This window comes from Nicotiana tomentosiformis, chromosome 12 (genome assembly GCF_000390325.3).
Source record: "Nicotiana tomentosiformis chromosome 12, ASM39032v3, whole genome shotgun sequence".
Lineage (NCBI taxonomy): Eukaryota > Viridiplantae > Streptophyta > Magnoliopsida > Solanales > Solanaceae > Nicotiana > Nicotiana tomentosiformis.
Window position 1 is genome coordinate 10,122,668 of NC_090823.1, and position 21,185 is coordinate 10,143,852.

Below are 21,185 nucleotides of genomic sequence, written 5' to 3' on the forward strand. Positions count from 1 at the left end.
CAAAGGCTTGCCAAGAAAAATTGTGAGAATCAATTCAGAACGTTCATTAACATGATGAAGAGTTTATCTATCAACGTGCCATTGGTTGAAGATTTGGAGAAAATGCCCGGTTATGCAAAGTTTATGAAGGATTTGGTGACAAAGAATCGGTCGATGAATTGTGAAACCATTAAGATGACTCATCAAGTGAGTGCAATTGTGCAGTCAATGGCTCATAAATTGGAAGATCTAGGTGCTTTCACAATCCCTTGTACAATTGGAAGTGCTGAGTTTGCTAAAACTCTTTGTGATCTTAGGGAAAGTATCAATTTGATTCCCTATTCGGTTTTCAAAACTTTGGGAATGGGTAAACCAAGACCTACATCTATGAGATTATAAATGGCTTATTGTACCATGAAGAGACCGTTGGGAGTAATTGATGACATGTTGGTTCATGTTGATTAATTCATTCTTCCAGCAGATTTTGTCATTGTTGATTGTGAGGTTATCTATGAGGTGCCAATTATTCTTGGAAGACCTTTCCTTGCTACGGGGAAGATTCTAGTTGATGTTGAAGTAGGAGAACTTACTTTCCGAGTTGGTGAAGAAAAAGTGTTTTTCCATGTGTGTAAGTCGTTCGTGGACTTGGTGACCGTGGATGAAACAAGTGCTGTGATGAATGTTGATGAAACTTTGGAGGCTGTCCTGCTCAACTATGATGATGAAGAGATGGAGGGTTACGTGGAATGGGTGAACTCATTGCAAGGAATGGGGTCGTACACTTATGAGCCCTGCAAACGGTCCTTGGATCTTGAAAATAGAACAACTCCTACAACAAAGCCTTCAATTGAGGAGCCTCCCATCTTGGAGTTGAAGCCATTGCCTCCACATCTTCAGTATGAATTTCTTGGCCCTTCTTCTACTTTATCGGTTATTCTTTCCTCTTGTTTGACTAACGTGCAGGTAGATTCTACATTGGCAGTGCTACAAAAGAGGAAAAAGGCTATTGGATGGACATTGGCAGATATTTTGGGTATAAGCCTCGCATTTTGCATGCACAAGATTAACTTGGAAGAAGGCGCCAAACCATCTATAGAACATCAAAGCAGACTCAATGAAGCCATGCAAGAGGTTGTCAAAAAGGAGATCATCAAGTGGTTGGATGCCGGGGTTGTTTACCCCATTTCAGATAGTTCGTGGACTTCTCCGGTTCAATGTGTCCCAAAGAAAGGGGGTATGACGGTGGTCACTAGTGATAAGAATGAGTTGATTCCTACAAGAACGGTGAGCAGGTGAAGAGTGTGTACGGACTAACGTAAGCTCAACAAAGTCATGAGGAAAGACCATTTTCCATTTCCCTTCCTAGATAAAATGCTTGATAGATTGGCCGACCGTGCTTTCTATTGTTTCCGTGATCGGTATTCCGGCTAAAATCAAATTCTTATTGCTCTAGAGGATCAAGAGAAAACTACTTTTACATGTCCTTATGGTACTTTCGTATTCTCGCGGATGCCATTTGGGTTGTGCAATGTACCAGCGACTTTTCAAAGGTGTATGATGGAGATATTCACCAACATAGTGGATGATTACCTTGAAATATTCATGGATGACTTCTCGGTGGCCGGGAATTCTTTTGATGATTGTCTAGCAAACTTGGATAAATTGTTGGCATGATGTGAAGAAACAAACTTTGTGCTGAATTAGGAGAAATGTAATTTTATGGTTGAGGAATTCATTGTCCTTGGCCACAAGATCTCAAAGAATGGCATTGAAGTCGACAAGGCAAAGATTGAGGTGATTTTCTAAACTTCCACCTCCAACTTCAGTGAAAGGCGTGCGAAGTTTCTTAGGCCACGCGGGACTTTACCGGCATTTCGTCAAGGATTTCTCTAAAGTGGTAAACACGTTGTGAATGCTTTTGGAGAAAAATGCTAAGTTCCATTTCAATGATGATTACATGAGAGACTTTGAATTACTAAAGCTCAACTTGACTACTACTCTCATCATCACCGCTACAAATTGGAGTGTTCTTTTTGAGCTCATGTGCAATGCAAGTGATGTAGCGGTAGGGGCTGTTTTGGGGCAACGCATCAACAAGATTTTTAATCCGGTTTATTAAGCAAGTAATACCATGAATAGTGCCCAAGTCAACTACACCGTTACCGAGAAAGAGCTTCTTGCCATTATGTTTGCTATTGAGAAGTTCCGCCCGAACTTGATGGGTGCAAAAGTAATTATCCATGTGGATCATGCGACACTTTGTTATCTTATGAGAAAGAAATATTCCAAAGCCCGGTTGATGATATGAGTGCTTTATTTTTGTAAGAGTTTGATATAGAGATCCAAGATCGAAAAGGGAGCGAAAACCAAGTGGTGGACCACTTGTCTCGTTTGGAGGAGGAGGGGAGGCTGCATAATGGCCTTGAAATCAATGACTCTTTCCCCGATGAGCAACTCTTGGCTATTTCAATGAAAGAGGTGTCATGGTTCGCAGATCTAGCAACATTTCTAGTAAGTGGTATCACCTCGGATGAGTTCTCTTCAAACCAAAGGAAGAAGCTCAAACGGGATTGTCAAGACTATTATTGGGATGGACCATACCTTTTCCAGATTTGTATGGATTGAGTGATTAGAAGATGTGTATCTTGACCAGATTTCTATTGGCCCACTCTTTACAAGGATGAAAGTGATCTAGTCAAGTGTTGTGATGAGTGTCAAAGGGCCAGAGGAATCTCAAAGAAAAATGAAATGCCCCTTACCAACATTTTGGAGATTGATATTTTCGATGTATGGGGTATTGACTTCATAGGTCCTTTTGTGAGTTCTTGTGGAAACACCTACATCTTGGTCGCAGTTGATTATGTGTCCAAATGGGTCGAGGATGTTGCTTTACCCAACAATGAAGCAAGAAGTGTGGTGGCATTTTTTATGAAGAATATTTTTACAAGATTTGGTATGCCAAGGGCTATCATAAGTGATGGGGGATCACATTTTTGCAACAAAGATTTCGACACCTTACTCACCAAGTATGTTTTCACTCATAAAGTCACAACTCCCTATCATCCACAAGCAAGCGGTCAAGTGGAAGTCTCCAACCGGGTGATAAAGAGTATTTTGTCCAAACCAATGAATGCTAATCAGGCGGATTGGTCCAAGAAACTTGATGATGCTTTATGGTCTTATAGGATGGCTTATAAAACACCTATCGGAATGTCTCCCTACTGGTTGGTGTTCGTAAAAGCTTGTCATTTTCCCGTGGAACTTGAGCACAAAGCCATGTGGGCTTTAAAGAAATTGAATCTTGAGTGGGACGTCGCCGCCAACTTAAGGGTGGAACAATTGAATGAGTTGGATGAGTTCCGGTACCATGCATACACAAGTTCATCCTTATACAAAGAGAAGATGAAATACTTTCATGAAAGTACATTCAGAACAAAGATTTTAAAGAAGGTGATCTTGTGTTGTTGTTCAATCCTCTGTTACGGATGTTTCCCGAAAAGTTAAAGTCTAAATGGAGTGGCCCGTTTTAGGTTATGGGTGTGACACCCTTTGGTGCATTGGACTTGAAGAATAAAAATGATGAGGTGTTTAGAGTCAATGGTCACCGGGTGAAGCATTGTCTGGGAAAAGTTGGTGATGGCCACATCGTGGCAATAATTCATTTCAAGTGATGGTTATCCGCGTCGTTCCGCGATGCTAAATTAGGTGCTTCTTGGGAGGCAACCTATATTTCTTTTTATTTTTCTTTTTCTTCTTCTTTAGATAGGTCTTATTTTGTGCTAACCAATATTGAAGTGTGTTGCAGGAATGAGTGTGCTTTATAGGGACTAAGCTCAGAATAATTGGCTAAGTATGGAAAACGTACAAACCTCTCAATTTTGAACGTCACAACAAAAGGCATCTGCATCCGCACTTCCCTACCCTGAATATTTTTTTTGTTCTGCAAATGTCTGCTATTGTGCACTTAAACTAGAACTCACTCCTATTGCTGTTTGTTGCAGAAAATGGTTAGCTCACATGGTCGAGGTGATACATCAAAGGGGAGGGGTGAACCCTGCCGAGGTCGTGGCAAGAGTACCATACCACTCTTCTCACAAAGAGTTATATCTAAAAAGGCGACAGTCGGGAGAGGTAGAGATACAGAGCCCGCTGAATCAAGTTTATATGTCCCGCATAGGGAAGCATCGAAGGGTGATTAAGTGCAGTAGCAGCCTGATGCTCAATCACACCCACAACAGCTTCAGGGGGATTTCAACACTAAGATGAACCTTCCACCTCAGAGAGCACTTCCAAGGGTTCGGAAGGTGATAGTCAGGATTCAGAGCCCTCATATACACATTCCGCCGATGCACCAGCTACTATAGTAGATGTGGATGATCTCTCGGATGATGGCCGAGGGGGTGATACCAGAGTTTCTAGACTTGAGAGGTCGAAGAAGAAGAAAATTTAGGAAGATAGGTTCGTCAGTCTGACTGCATTCAATAGCTTTCGAGAGTGATGGCCGTCGAGATCGCTCAATCTTGAGCGTCATTTCCTATTAAAAGATCTTGATAAATACAACCCGGTGGTGTCGAGACAATTTCGGGAGCGGAAGGGGTGGACATGGTTCCTTCAAAGTGTGGTGGATGCCAAAGAGAACCTGGTCCGAGAATGTTACGCCAACGCGGAGCATATAAAGAAGGGGACCAAGGTGACGAAAGTGAGGAATTTGAAAGTGAGGTTCGATCAGAGCACCCTGAACGCATATTTAGGGTTTGAGGATGTGGAGCCAGTATAATACCTAGAGAAGTTTGCATTGGGTGATGCAGCTCGCCCTGGGCTAGCTGAGATTCTGGCAGCTCCGGGACCACCACCACCATGGATCACTGCAGGGGTTCATATTCAGCGTAACACCCTCAATTTTGAGGCAAAAGGATGGCTGACATTTGTGTGTAGCAGACTAAACCCATGCCAAATGAAACCAATCTCCAAATCCCGCGGGAAGTGCTAGTCGCTTCTATGATGGCCGGGTACCCAATCAATGTGGGTGCCATGATGTCGGCCAATATATCACTGGTTGGTAGGCAAGGTGACATCTCCTACCCATATCCCAACACTATCACGGAGTAACTTACAGATGCGGGGGTAGAGTTGAAGAGTTTTGACACCAAAGTTCGGGCAAAGTAGCCCTTCACTTGGTATTCTCTGAAGGACTAGAGGAACCTAAAGAATAAGGGTCAGCCGACTACTACCGTAGGCCAGTCTGATGAGCCCTTGGTGGTAGCTGCAGATTCAGCGGACATGCCTTCCACTGCAGCAGGGCCTTCCTCCAGTATAACTGCCATGCCTCAACCTCCACATTTAGGGCCTTCAGCATCAGTTCCCTCCACTTCTACTTTGAGGCTGGTGCCTATTCCTGCTCATCCATTTTCTGTACTGCGAGTCTCCCAGACACTGGCGAGCTTCAACAACTGGATGCAGATAGCTACTGTAAAGCTGTCTGACTTATCCAGTGCTGTTGTAGCACAAACATCTACACCGGCACCATAGATTCCTCCGACAGTGGAGGACACATTGAAGAAGAATTTGGAGAACCAGAAGACCATCATGAACACTTTGGTGGTACATGGAGGAGTAATAGAGTAGCTTGGGAAGCAGGTTATAAATATGAGGAAATCCCAGGCATCCAAGAAATCAGTAGACAGATTGAGGAGAGAGGTCACCAAGATAGCAGCCGCTGGAGACCTTCCATTTGATATACTGATGGAGATAATTCCAACAGCACCAGTAGACCCAGTAGCAGCATCAGCACCAGTAGCACCAGCTATCCAGTCTGAGGAGCCAGACCTGGCTACTGACACTACTGAGTATGTGCGAGAGATGTTCTCCAACCCAGCCACTCCTAGAGCCGAGGATGATGAGATCTAGTTAGAGGAGACTGAGGGCGGTGATGCTGCTATGGACACAGAGATGTCCAAGGCAACATAGGGAGTCCTCTTTACTCTTACCCTTCCTTATTCTTATTTTGTTAAGCATTGGTGATAATGTTTATTTTTATTCGGGGGGGGGGGGGGATTTAATTGATGTTTGGATAATTTGACACTTGGTTTGTAATAACTGATAACATTTTCTTTTTTCTTTTTATTATGTACATATTCTTATCTCTCTCTATTGATGTATATATTTTCTCTTTCCCTCTCTCATTTTGTATATTCATTTATGCTTTCAGTAGCTTTCTTTATAGCTTCTTTATTTTGTTTTCTTAGTAGTCAATGTTTAATTTAAAAGCTTCTTGTTTACTCTAATAACTTCTTTTTAATCTATTAGTTTCTTTTTATGTTTAAGTGGACTATAAGCCTTTGGTTTTCTTAATACCACAGTTCATTTCAAAGGTAGTTTTTGTGTGACCCGGGTGACTCTTCCCAACGATGGATGGTGTGACAACCTTCTTAAGGGATTGAGTTAGTTTTTGGTGTTTAGGTAAGAATAGTAGTAATAATGAATAAAAAGACCTAATTGAGTCAGACTCAAAGAGTCAGACATGCTTCACTTGGCACCGACACACTTAACTACGTTCTTATGATTAAAAATAAGTTCTTGGAAAGAAATAGCTTTAGTTAGTGACCTTCTGACTCTTGTGTTGACCTAAGAAATTATCGAGTGGTTTAGTCCAACAATTAGTGATTTTTAATCTTGAATATGGTTGTTGTGGGCCCTTGACTCTATCCTCTTTAACAATCCTGCTGTGTGAGAGATGAGATGCTTTGTTGCAAGTCTAAGTACCCGTGCAGATGGTTTAGAACTTGCCCCGAATGAAATTGTAAGTTTTGCTTGGCTTGATAGGTGATTGTAGGCTCTCCTTGACCCGTTGGAAGGGTTTTAGGCTCAAATGGTCTAGAACTTGCCCCGAATGTGTTTCTAGGGGATATTTTAAGTTTTGCTTGGCTTGAGAAGTGATTGTAGGCTCTCCTTGACCCGCTTGAAACTTTCCATGTCCAACCAATGTTTTTATCCCTAGTCAACCCATTTGAGAGCAAAACCCTTCTCATTTGATAACCATGTTACAAGCCTTTACCCGTTTTGTAGTGACCCTCACTTGGCACCCGGGCTTTCCTTAAAACCCTTGAGAAACAATTGGCTAAAACATAAGTTTGGGGGAGAGATGAGGAGTTTGGAAAAGGTAATAAGGCACAAAAAGAGAAAAGAAACAAATAAAGGCAAGGCAAAGAAAAAAAGAAAGAAAGAAAGAACAGAAAGCAAAATGTGAAATGAAAGTGAATATTGAAGAGTTAAAGGGATTCAAAGAAAAGTAACGATGCAAAGCATGGAGAAAACAAAGAAGGATAAAATAAATATCATGACCAAGAGAGAGTAATGTTAATGTCATGCCCCGAACCTGGGGGCGAGACCGGCACTCGGTGCCTCACCAATCCTCGGGTACCAACTTGCGACTAAGGGACTCTGAACATATAATATAATACTTTGTCCATGTGCCACATTGCAAGACAATTGCATATACTGACTAAATATCAATAAAAAGTTGGGCCGACAAGGCCGTCATAACTACTACAACTGACAATCCAACAAAATGTACATAAAAGGCCTACAAGCCCAACATACTGCATTAACTGACAGGATATGTCTACAAGCCTCTATTGATGGATATACTGTGATTGGAACAAGGCTCCGACCTACTCATAACATATATATATATATATATATATATATATATATATATATATATATATATATATATATATACACACACACACAAAGATGTATGTAAAGCTCTAGACCCGGCAACTCCGAAGGGTATGGAGCTTACCGATCAAGCTGAACTTGGGCAACACCTAATAAGGAGGTCTACCCGCCTGTCTATCTGAACGTGCACGCATGAAATGCAACGCCCCCAGAAAATGGACGTCAGTACGAAATAATGTACTGAGTATGTAAGGCACTATACTGAAAGCTGAAACTGAACTGATAATATAATAACTGAAAGCAACTGGAAGTCAATGATAATCTGAAGATATGCTTACCTGCTGATACTGACTCAACTCTCTCAATATAGTAAGTAAAATAACTGTCCGGCCTTATAAGACTCGGTGTATATATAACTGCTCAGTCATTGTAGGCTCTCTCATAGGTGCTCGGCCATACTAGGCTCTGTATCGCGGCCAACTGGGCTCGCTCCTAGGTGCTCGGCCACAGTAGGCTCGGTATATAACTTACCATTTGATCAGAGGTTGCCCAATAGGGGCCTGTCCATCGATTATAGTTCAATGGTAATGAAAATACTGTAATACTGTATATATAAACTGTCTGCTCTCTTGACTGGAAAAAGGAAGTACTCAATTTAATATGAAGTCCCGATAAAGAGAATATTGTAACTTGCAAGACTAGAAAAATATACGTAAATTCCGAAATATGAATTTCTCTTTATGCCTTGTTATCAAACTCGTATAATTACGAGATCATGCCAAAATGAAGAAAGGGCTTAGCCTTAACATACATGGAGTAGGAAAAAATCCGTATGATATTCTTGGAAGAGCTTGCACCGTACTCCTTTTGAATCACAAAATCTCACGTTGCTTAAGATGCTATGAAATCTTTGTTGAATTGCTTTATCCGTGAATTGCTTGAATTGCTTGAAATTGCCTAGAATTGCATGAATTGGTTGAATTGCAAAATCTACCGTACTTTAGAGAGTTTTCCATGAATTGCTTGAAAGATATGTATCTCTTAATTTCTAAAAGATATGTAGATCTTTGAATTTACAAGGCTTATGTTATAACTAAGGACCAAGCCACATATTAATAAATTTGCCACCTATCCATTCAATTGTAAGAGTCACAATTTGGACATGGCCTTGCTGCCACGTGACATCTTTGGTCTTTATCCAAAAGACCTTAATTAACCACTAATTAATAATTAACTTTGTTAATTCTCCCATTAACCAATAATTAACAAATTACCCACATACTTAAGAATTATCCCAAATTACTTAAAATATTGCTCATTTTTAGCATATCTTATACACCTCACTATCATGGCCATGTGGTACCTTGTATGGTACTAGTCCATAAATACCAGGTATTTTAGCTCAGGCCATATTTTATCCCAAAATATCAAATTTTGACGAAATTCATTTTCTTCGATTTGGTTACCCTATCAACTTCACCAATTTACTCATCACTTGTTTAAAAATACCATAATGCTTATAATCACAAAATAATTTCATTCCCGAACTTGCGTCGATTAACTTACGATGAAACTTTATCGTACGAAAATGCGGGATGTAACATCATTCCCCCCTTTGGAACATTCGCCCTCGAATATTGACTGATATACTTATCATTTTCATAACTTATGTCCTCTGAATAATTTAGTACTTTCCTTGCCATCTAAGCTACTATTCTGTGAATAATTCTAAGGGTCAGGGCATTTCCCCCTTTAAGCTTCTTTCTCACTCCACGACTTATAGTCGGAATCCTTCTAATCCCGTAACTATTGCTACCTTCTGTCATAGATCCGTTTATCCATCCATATGACTTTACTACCATAACTCTTACTTTGATTTATCGTTATTGAGGGCTGCTACCGAACTCCAGGTTACTTTCGTTGCTTATCCTATATGCAATAAGCTATGTCCTTTAATGCCCCCTCATTACTGTTCATCTTAATAATGACAGCCTAATCTCATTTCATACTTTGTGACCTTTGTCCATCCATTGTTGTTTTAACTTAATGCTGATAACTTGGCCTCTTATGTAACACTACCGCTAGGGCTCACGTCTCATCGGGGAACATTTGAAGCGACTTTCCTAATCCACTTAGGGGTGATACTGTACTTTAATGACCGTATTTTATAGCATCCCAATGTGATTCACTTACGTGGGTATTTTAATCTCGTACAATCCATGAAATCCTTTTCAAATCATTACTCACTCGAAGGCCTAAACGTCATCCTTTATCTATCGCAATCATACCCTTATTTCACTACCAGGGCAGCATTCCATCTCTTTTAAATGCTACTAGTCATAGACTCCTTTGAGCTTATTCAGGCACCCATCAGCTCTCTCTCATTTTCGTGGGCTTAATCCCGAGGGCTTATCCATTCTCGTCACCTTCTCACTTGCCCTTTCTTATCCTTACTCCTATCTTCCTAAAATCTTGTTGCTCTACCATACTTTAGCTTGCGACCCATACATATCCATTTATACTACTCATAGCCTTCTTTTAACTTCCTTGCACCATAGATTTCCTTGTGTTATTCTGGAATATCAAGTGAGACATCACATCATCTCTAACACTTCTTTTACTTTCTTAACTAGACCTATCGATACCTAGAAACCATAGGCTATAAGATATTCTACTGATGATGCCGCTATCATTCCTGGATATTGAATCCCCGTGGTTCTAGCCTTCTATCCGATGTATGGACTATTCCCAACCTTCTGCATCTGAGTATCTCGTATGTTGTTCAAATTTACCTTACTTACCTTAAAATATCGCATCATATCTTCTATCTCTTTCATGACCTCCTTTCCACATAGGTATAATTCATATTCACAACTTAAAGCTCTATTATAATACTTGTACCTCTGGTGTATACACAATCCGGTGAGAGCTTCATACCGACTTCTTATAAGGTTGGTACTTCTTCTAACTGGCTTCCTTATAGAGCCTTTATAGAATATGGTTGTTGCATTATCTCTCTTGTACCTCTGATATTAAGAGTTATTCTGCCATGTTCTCAAGCGCAATTTCTATAATTTTCTAGGTCCAATAATCAGACTCCTGATTTACTTCATTGTTGTAACTCTTTAGTTTCCTCTTCCTTCTGATCAACCTTTATGTAGGCTTAAGCTATCTTCCGATCTACGGCTCATGGACGCTATGGAATATCCATGATACAGTCTTATAACATTTTAATCTTTTGTCTATGACCTGGGCTCAATTCTTTCTTTTAACCTATACTGGAATATTCTACGGCTGTATGATTGTCAACATATATGTCGCATGGTACATTCATTATGTAACTATATCTGGATCATTGATCGAATAATTCCTTTCATTCCTTCTTAACTTTCTTTAAATGGAAGCAATTGCTTTTCCTGGTCATTCTGCCTCCTTGTTGCGTGCATACTTAGCTTATTTTAGTGCCCACGTATATTGGAATTCCATACAACCCATATATATATATATATATATATATATATATATATATATATATATATATATATATATATATATATTTCTTCTTCCCGTTCATTAGCCACGATAGGTGCCACCTACTGATGGAGTGCATACAATGTTGTTGTGATACTGTTGTTACATGACCAATTCCTCTTTAGGTGACTGTTCTTGGTTAAAGCCTTCTTCCATATTTCCTCCGTTAGTCTTTCATTGTAGTACTTAGGGAGGACCCTCTGATTCTTGCAAGGTTGCGAGCTTATTACATTGTATACTCGACGGAAGTTTTGATGTTCGTACTCACATATAAAATTCCTTAGTCACTTACCTCCATACTTATATGCTTGTACGGTTGCTCCCGAACTGAAGTTTTGTCTGTCTTCCCTTAACACTCATACGGTATGTTTAACTAACCCAACTCCTATCGGAATATTTCTCAAGGTCACGATGTCATATCTGCGAGACTGAATTCCCCATGTTGGGGTTCACTTCGTTTATATTACACGATGTATTGATTTGTCTGTATTCTCTTGTCTAGCCATAGCTAGGCTCTTCCTGAATCAACTACTAACTACTCATTGGCTCATTCTCATATCAGTATTCTGCGTAATCTTTCATGGTTCATTTACTTTATCTTAACTTACGTCCTGCACTGGCTCCTTATCTATCAATAATATCTCAGGCAGGAACGCTTACCTCCTCTCCTTGACGTCGTGTTTGCATAATGTTTTGGAATCATAGCGTATCTGCAGGACTTGAATAAGTGCAATCTTATCCCTTTCTCATTCTTATCACATTCTTCCTTTACCATTTCCATAGTTACTAGAACCACTTAATTCTGACCTAATGCCACATCACCCCATATTACCCCTTTAGAGGAGCACTAAGATTTAGTGCTACGATGATCTACGTATAGATGTTTTATCCTCTCATCTTTGGCATCTTTTCACATCATCGATGATCCTTATTCACCTCGTGGTAATCCTTCAGTACCAAGGATAACGAAATTCCTCACTCGCGAGGGTGACACTTAGTGTAACTGGCACATACAGTCCCTTAAGCTTAACTTTACTCACCTTGCTTGCTTTAGGGAAGCGTCTTCCTGAATGACCATTCTCTGAATTTCTCATGAATCTTCTTCTGTTGTCCACTCTATTATTTTCGGAGCAAAATCTGAAATTCTCATGATGCTGACTATTATCCAATCACTAAGTCCCTAATTTATGTTTAGTTTATCTTGTTCACCAGCCTATACTGATTTCTACTGTTCTGGAATCAAACTTTTCCTTCCGGTAGTCGCGTCGGAGTTACGAACTTATTTCTTGAAATGAGGATATGGCTTTATGGCCTATACTCTTTTGTTTCCTCAAGGCCTGTCACCTCTCATCTTTTCCTTCAATTGACTATAGACTCTGTAATACTGTCATCTTTTTGTTCCACCGTTGTCATCCATGTATCATATCTTACTCATAATGCTTTATTAACTTTTTTCTTATTTCCTGCTAACATTTATGTCTATCACTTTATTCTGAAAACTCGAACAAGACATTCTTTTGCTTTTAACTCCCCTTGCTCCATCCAGTGGTGTCACGACCCAAATTAACCCTCTGTAAGGTGTCGTGACGTCACCTAGTCTTTACGACTAGGTAAGCCTAATATTACAAAAAATGTAAAGAAAACACAACATTTTAAAGATAAACAACATAGTGTGAATAACCAAAAGTAGTACCACTCGGCATATATAAAATAATTTTCCAAGACCCGGAATATCACTAAGTCACAAGCTGCCATAATCTATGTAGCTCTATACAAAAGTCTGAAGATAATAAAGAAGGTCTCTAGGCGAGGGAGTAGAAGGGGACTCCGAGGATCTGCAGACACAAGCAGAAGTACCTTGAAGTCTCCTAGAATCAGCAGCACTCACTAACCCCAAGGATGATAGCTCGTACCTGGATCTACACACGAAAACATGTGCAGGAAAGGGCATGGGTATACCACAATGGTACCCAGTAAGTGGAAAGCCTAACTTCGGTCGAGTAGTGACGAGGTCAGGGCAAGGCCCTACTGGAGTAAATATAATAAATTAAATAGTAAAATATATTAGTAAAGTTTACGGTAATACAGTTAAAGAAATTATCAAAAATTTAACAGTTAAGGGAGCCCTCGGTTCAGAACAAGGTAAACACAATGGGGAATCTCCCGGGATACCGTCCCAAAGTTCCGAATAATTATGCAGTACAGGGGGATCTACTGGAATACGTCCGTAGTCCCAAAAGTAAATATGCAGTGTTGGGGGATCTCCCGGAATACGCCCGTAGTCCCAAAAATAAATATGCAAGGCAAGGGGATCTCCTGAAATACGTCTGTAGTCCCAATTATAAATATGCAAGGCAAGGGGGATCTCTCGGAATACGTCCGTAGTCTCAATTTAAACATGCAAGAAAGGGGGATCTCCCGGAATACATCTGTAGTCCCAATTTAAATATGCAATGCCAGACAATATGATAGGTATGGCATCGAGTTATACAATTTAGACTAACACAAATAAGGAAAATATGGGTCTAACTAAGCATGGCGCACAGAATGGAAAATAGGCTGTTAAAACACATAAGCATGCTTCCCTAATCTAAACTAAACAATTTAAACGTATTAGTGCAATTTAATAAGGGAAAACAATTTTATGACTTGGAAAGGAAAACAAGATTTTTTGTTTTGCAATAAATTCCCGTGTACGTACTCGTCACCTCACGTACATGGCGCCCACACATCAATTAATATCAAACATCCTAAGGGGATATTTCCCAACACAAGGTTAGGAAAACCACTTACCTCGACCGCTCAAATCAACTTGATATCACGTTCTTGCCACGAGTATCCGACTTCAAATGGCCTGAATCTATTCAAATTAATTGCATAATGTAAATATAACTACAAGTAACTAATTTAACTAATTAATTCGAAGCTAAAGCGTGAAATTAGGAAAAACGCCCAAAAAGTCTCGCCCACGTCTCAGAATCTTGTAAAAATCACAAATTATGAATACCCATTCACTCACGAGTTCACTCGTCCAAATATTATCCAATTCCTATAGCTAGAACTCGATCAAAACCCAAAAATTCAATTGGGGAACTTTTCCCCCAAATTCCCATTCTTTCACTCAAATCCCTTGATTAAATGAGGAAAATTGCTATAGATTAATGAAATATACACGAATTAGAGTTAAGAATTGTTACCTACTGATTTCCTCTTCAAAACACTTGCAAAATCGCCTTCTCCCAAGCTAAAATTCGAATTTATGAAAAATGAGGAATGAACCCTACATTCTGCCTCTTCAACCCAACGATTTCCTCACATGTGGTCACGCACATGCGGACAAACCCATCGCAGGTGCGAAGTCCACTTACTTGGGCTGGGTCCACCCCTCTGACCCCTGGGCCGCATCTGCGGTTCCGCTTCTACGGACAACCAGCCGAACCTGCGAGCCCAGCTTCACAAGCCCATTTCCACATATGCGAGCTTCCCATGTGCACTTGCGAGTCTGCACCTACGGACCTCCCCTCCGCAGGTGCGAAACACCAGAACCAGCAATGTACTAAATGTTTTTTCCTAAGTCTCATTTCCTTCCGTTAAGCATCCGAAACACTCCCGAGGCCCCCGGGACCTCAACCAAACCTACCAACACTTCCTAAAATATCATTCAAACTTAGTCGAGCCTTCAAAACACATCGAACAACACCAAATACATGAATTAAACACGGATTCAAGCCTAAGAACTTAGAATTTTCTAAATTCTACAAACGACGCCGAACCATGTCAAATCTAGTCCGAATGACCTCAAATTCTACACACATGTCACAAATGACACTACGAACCTACAACCACTTTCGAAAATCCATTCTGAGTTTGATATCAAAAATTCCACTATCGGCCGAAATCATCGAAAATCTAACTTTCGCCAATTCAAGCCTAAATCTACTACAGACCTCCAAAACATATTCCGGACACGCTCCTAAGCTTAAAATCACTCAACGGAGCTAACGGAGTCGAAAAAATTCCATTCCGGATCCATCTTCACACAGTTCCGACTAAGGTCCAATTTCTAAGGCTTAAACTCACAACTAGGAACTAAGTGTCCCAAAACTTCCTGAATTCTATAACCAATCACTCCAGCAAATCCCAAAAGCAGAAACAATTGTGGGGAAAGCAGATATTAGGGGATCGGGGCTGTAATTCTCAAAATGACCATCCGGGTCGTTACATCCTCCCCCTCTTAAAACAATCGTTCATCCTCGAACGAGTATAAAGACATACCTGAAACTGTGAAAAGATGAGGGTACTGGCTGCGCATATCCTGCTCGGTCTCCCAAGTCGCCTCCTCGACCGGCTGACCCCTCCACTGGACCTTTACTGAAGCAATGTTCTTTGACCTGAGCTTTCTGACATGCTTGTCCATAATGGCTACTGGATCCTTAACATAAGATAGATCCTTTTCTATCTGGACTCAGCTGAAATCCTATACAGGAGTCGGATCACCGTGATACTTCCGGAGCTTTGACACGTGGAATACCGGGTGAACCCCTACTAGGCTGGAAGGCAAGGCAAGCTCATAAGCAACCTTCCCAACTCGCCGCAATATCTCAAAAGGACCAATGAACCTCGAGCTCAGCTTGCCCTTCTTCCGGAATCTCATGATGCCCTTCATAAGCGATACCTGAAGCAAGACCCGCTCACCAACCAAAAATTCCAAATCACGAACCTTCCCGTCCGCATAACTCTTCTACCTGGACTGGGCTGTGTGAAGTATCTCCTGAATCACCTTCACCTTATCCAGGGCAGCCTGGACCAAATATGTACCCAACAATCGGGCCTCGCCCGGCTCAAACCATCCCACTGGGGATCGGCACCGCCTACCATACAAAGCCTCATACGGTGCCATTTGAATGTTGGACTGGTAACTGTTTTTGTAAGCATACTCTGCAAGTGGAAATTAATTATCCCATGACCCTCCGAACTCCATCATACTGGCACGGAGCATATCCTCAAGAATTTGAATCGTGCGCTCAGACTGCCCATCCATCTGAGGGTGAAAGGATGTGCTCAGCTGCACCCTAGTACCCAACTCCTACTGTACGACTCTCCAAAACCGTGATGTGAACTGTGTACCCCTGTCTGAAATGATGGATACTGGAATACCATGAAGGAGGACAATCTCTCTGATATAAATCTCAGCCAACCTATTAGACGAATAAGTGGTCAACATTGGAATAAATGAGCTGACTTGGTCAGCCGATCCACGATCACCCAAATAGCATCAAACTTTCTCAAAGTCCGTGGAAGTCCAACTACAAAGTTCATGGTGATCTGCTCCCACTTCCACTATGGGATCTCTAGCCTCTGAAGTAATCCACCCGACCTCTGGTGCTCATATTTGACATGCTGACAGTTGAGACACTTGGCCACAAACCCAACTATATCCTTCTTCATCCTCCTTCACCAGTAGTGCTGTCTCAAATCCTGGTACATCTTCACGACATCGGGATGAATGGAGTACCGCGAGCTGTGGGCCTCCTCGAGCATCAACTCCCGAAGCCCATCTACATTGGGCACATAGATCCGGCCCTGCATCCTCATCACACCGTCATCACCAATAGTCACATATCTGGCATCACCTCGCCGAACCCTGTCCTGAAGAACTAGAAGATGAGGATCATCACACTGGCGCTCCCTGGTACGGTCATAAAGAGAAGACCGAGCAACCACACAAGATAATACTCGGCTAGGCTCTGAAATATCCAATCTTATGAACTGGCTGGCTAAGGCCTGAACATCCAAGGCTAAGGACCTCTCAGCTGCCGGAATATATGCCAAACTCCCTAAACTCTTTGCCCGGTGACTCAAGGCGTCGGCCACTACATTGGCCTTCCCCGGATGGTACAATATAGTGATATCATAGTATTTAAGTAGCTCCAACCACCTCCGTAGACGCAAATTAAGGTCCTTCTGCCAGAACAAGTGCTGCAAACTCCGGTGATCAGTGTATATTTCATAAGGAACACCGTACAAATAATGACGCTAGATCTTCAGGGCGTGAACAATAGCTGCTAACTCGAGGTCATGGAACAGATAATTCTTCTCATGCACCTTCAACTGTCTAGATGCGTAGGTAATCACCCTACCGTCCTGCATCAATATCGCTCCAAGGCCAATCCTCGAGGCATCACAATAGACAGTGTAGGACCCCAAACCTGTAGGCAATACTAATATTGGGGTTGTAGTCAAAGCTGTTTTGAGCCTCTGAAAGCTCTCCTCACACTCCTCGGTCCACCTGAACGGAGCACCCTTCTGGGTTAGCCTAGTTATATGTGCTGCAATGGATGAAAATCCCTCCACAAAGCGACGATAATACCCCGCCAAACCAAGGAAACTGCGGATCTCCTTATCTGATGACGGTCTAGGCCAACTCTGCACTGCCTCTACCTTTTTTGGATCTACCTTGATCCCATCACAAGACACTATGTGGCCCAAGAATGCCACTAAATCAAGCCAGAATTTACAATTAGAAAATTTTGCATACAAACTCTTCTCCCTTAAAGTCTGAAGCACGGTCCTCAGGTGTTGCTCATGATCTTCCTGAGACCGGGAATATACCAGGATGTCATCAATAAACACAATGAAGAAGGAATAAAGATAAGGCTGGAACATACTGTGCATCAAATGCATAAAGGGTGTTGGGGCATTGGTCAACCCAAATGACATGACAAGAAACTCATAGTGACCATATCTAGTCCTGAAAGCAGTCTTCGGGATATCCGGCTCCCGAATCTTCAACTGATGATAGCCAAAACGCAAGTCAATCTTGGAAAACACCCTGGCACCCTGTAACTGATCAAATAAATCATCTATGCAAGGCAAAGGATACCTTTTCTTCACTGTAACCTTGTTCAACTGCCGATAATCAATACACATATGCATAGAACCATCCTTCTTCTTCACAAATAAGATAGGAGCACCCCAAGCTGATACACTGGGCCTGATGAAACCCTTATCAAGAAACTCCTACAACTGCTCCTTGAACTCCTTCAACTCAAGAGGAGTCATACGGTAAGGAGGAATAGATATGGGCTGAGTGCCTAGTAACAAATCAATGCCGAAATCAATATCTCTATCGGGCGGCATACCCGAAAGATCATCTAGAAACACATCAGGGAAGTCCCTCACTACTGGGACTAACTCAACTATATGGGTATCAATACGGACATCTCTCACATAGGCCAAATACGCATCACACCCTTTCTCAACCATTCACTGAGACTTAAGAAATGAAATGGCCCTGTGGGGAGTATACTCTAAGGTACCTCTCCACTCTAATCTCGTCAAGCCTGGCATAGCCAGCGTCACGGTCTTAGCGTGACAATCAAGATTAGCATAATGGGGCGACAACCAGTCCATGCCCAAGATAACATCAAAATCTACCATACCGAGTAATAACAAATCGGCTCTGGTCTCAAAACCACTAAGAGTAATCAAACACGACCGATATACACAGTCCACAATGAGAGAATCTTCCACAAGAGTAGATACATAAGTAGGGTAACTCAAAGAATCCTGAGATATCCCCAAATGTGGAGCAAAATAAGAAGACACATATGAATACGTAGAGCCTGGGTCAAATAATACTGATGCATCCCTATGACAGACAGGGACGATACCTATGATGACTTAATCTGAAATGACGGCCTCTGAATGGGCTAGAAGGTCATAGTACCTGGCCTGGCCTCCCCCTCTAGTGCGACCTCTACCTCCTCGATCTCCGTCTCGAGCTGCCTGATAAGGTGGAGTTGTAGATGGGGCTGGAAAAATTTTTGGAGGACCCGGTGGAGCACGTGAAGGTTGATCAGTCCGTCGAGGTGCACCCCTCCTGGATCTAGGGCATTCTCTAACCATGTGACGAGTGTAACCACAGTCAAAACAACCCCTCGGAGGACGCGACGGCAGAGACTGACTCGGACCTGGCTTGCTGGACTGGCCGGTAATTAGTACCTCGAGTAGGAGGTATACCGGATATTGGCGGTGCATTATAGGCTCCTGAGGTCTAGGAGGAGCTGGAACATCACTGGCTGCTAGAAGAGCTGAATTAACAGGGCGATTCACAAAACCCCTACCATAGCGTTCTGCTGGTGCACGAGCTCCTAAATAATGACCAGTCTCTCGAGACCTCTTGGCCTCTCTCTCCTCTTTGTCCCGAGCGAACATGCCCTCCACTCTCCTGGCAATGCTCACTGCCTGCTGATAAGTGATGTCCATCTCCAACTCCTTGGTCATACTGGTCCGAATACCGGGGTGGAGTCCCTCAATGAAGCAACGAACCCTCTCTCTGACTGTAGCAACCAGAGCCGGTGCATGGCGAGCTAACTCACTGAAACAGACTGCATACTTCGACACTGTCACAGCACCCTAACGCAGCTGCTCAAACTCTGCGTGCCAAGAATCCCTGAGGTTCTGAGGAACATACTCACGCAAGAACATCTCTGAAAACTGAGTCCAAGTGAGTGAGGCTGCCTAGTCTGGACTACTCAGCTCATATGCACGCCACCACTGATATGCCGCTCCCCTCAGCTGGAAAACGGTGAAAGAAACCCCACTCGTCTCCACAATGCCCATAATGCGGAGAATACGATGATAGTCCTCAAGAAAACCCAAAGCATCATCTAAAAGCTAGTCCGCCGAAAGTAGGTGGGTGGTATATCTTGTACCTCACAAGTCTGACCTGCTCTACCTCAGAAGCAGCTACCCTTGTCTCATGCTGAAGAGAAGCCACTGGGGGCATAGGAATATACTTTGGGGCTTGATCAACCTGGACCGTCTGCTCAGGTGTGTGGGCTGCCGGAGTTTGTGCCCCTCCCCCGGCCTGAGATGTAGTGGGAGCTATCGAAAATAGTCCAGCCTGATCTAGAGTGCTTAACATGCTCATGAACTGAGCTAAAGTCTCATGGAGTAGCAAAAGGGATCTCTGGTTCAGGCCCTCCAGTTAGAGCTGCTGGGGGCTCCTCTGACGTAGCTCTCGCAGGTGCTCGGGCTGCACCGCGTGGTCGTCCTCTACCCCGACCCCGGCCTCTGGCGGCTCTGGTAGGGGGCTCGGGTGCTTGATCGTCGGTCCTCCCAGTACGGGTCCTCACCATCTGTGAGAAAGAATAGAATAGAATTTTAGAATTATTGATGTCAATAACTCGCACAATAAGGAAATCAAAGAAATATGATTGTTCTTAACAGTTACATAGCCTCCCGAAGATAAGTACTGACGTCTCCGCACCGATCCGCGAGACTCTAGTAAACCAGCTTGTGACTCGCTACTCCTATGAACCTAGTGCTCTGATACTAACTTGTCACGACCCAAATTAACCCCCCGTAAGGTGTCGTGACGTCACCTAGTCTTTACGATTAGGTAAGCCTAATATTACGAAAAATGTAAAGAAAACACAACATTTTAAAGATAAACAGCATATTGTGAATAACCAAAAGTAGTACCACTCGGCATATATAAAATAATTTTCCAAGACCCGGAATATCACTAAGTCACAAGCTGCCATAATCTATGTAGCTCTATACAAAAGTCTGAAGATAATAAAGAAGGTCTCTAGGCGAGGGAGTAGAAGGGGACACCAAGGATCTGCGAACGCAAGCAGAAGTACCTTGAAGTCTCCTAGAATCAGCAGCACGCACTAACCCCGAGGCTGATAGCTCGTACCTGGATCTGCACATGAAAACATGTGCATGAAAGGGCATGAGTATACCACAATGGTACCCAATAAGTGCCAAGCCTAACCTTGGTCGAGTAGTAATGAGGTCAGGTCAAGGCCCTACCGAAGTAAATATAATAAATTAAACACTAAAAGATATAAGTAAAGTTTACTATAACCCAGTTAAAGAAATTCTCGAAAATTTAACAGTTAAGGGAGCCCTCGGCTCAAAACAAGGTAAACAAAATGGGGAATCCTCTGGGATACCGTCCCGAAGTTCCGATTAATTATGCA

At 42.3% G+C, this 21,185-nt stretch overlaps 2 protein-coding genes across 2 annotated transcripts; both read left to right on the top strand.

The window, feature by feature from the left end:
* The first annotated feature begins 2,110 nt into the window (after positions 1–2,110).
* On the top strand, positions 2,111–2,604 carry LOC138902224 (uncharacterized). The gene is made up of 2 exons (XM_070190070.1): positions 2,111–2,209; positions 2,308–2,604. The coding sequence occupies exons 1-2, from the start codon at positions 2,111–2,113 to the stop codon at positions 2,602–2,604; spliced, it is 396 nt and encodes a 131-aa protein (XP_070046171.1).
* A 501-nt stretch (positions 2,605–3,105) lies between these two features.
* Positions 3,106–3,650, top strand: LOC138902225 (uncharacterized). Its single transcript, XM_070190071.1, has 2 exons — positions 3,106–3,429; positions 3,510–3,650. Exons 1-2 carry the CDS (start codon positions 3,106–3,108, stop codon positions 3,648–3,650), a joined length of 465 nt encoding a protein of 154 aa, XP_070046172.1.
* The last annotated feature ends 17,535 nt before the right edge of the window (positions 3,651–21,185 follow it).

Excerpts from the sequence above, each read along its gene's own strand:
- LOC138902225 (XM_070190071.1), top strand. The coding sequence starts at position 3,106 with ATGAATGCTAATCAGGCGGATTGGTCCAAGAAACTTGATGATGCTTTA. Across the intron at positions 3,430-3,509 it reads GAACAAAGATTTTAAAGAAG|GTTATGGGTGTGACACCCTT; the intron begins GTGATCTTGTGT and ends GGCCCGTTTTAG.
- LOC138902224 (XM_070190070.1), top strand. The coding sequence starts at position 2,111 with ATGAATAGTGCCCAAGTCAACTACACCGTTACCGAGAAAGAGCTTCTT. Across the intron at positions 2,210-2,307 it reads CGAACTTGATGGGTGCAAAA|TTTGATATAGAGATCCAAGA; the intron begins GTAATTATCCAT and ends TTTTTGTAAGAG.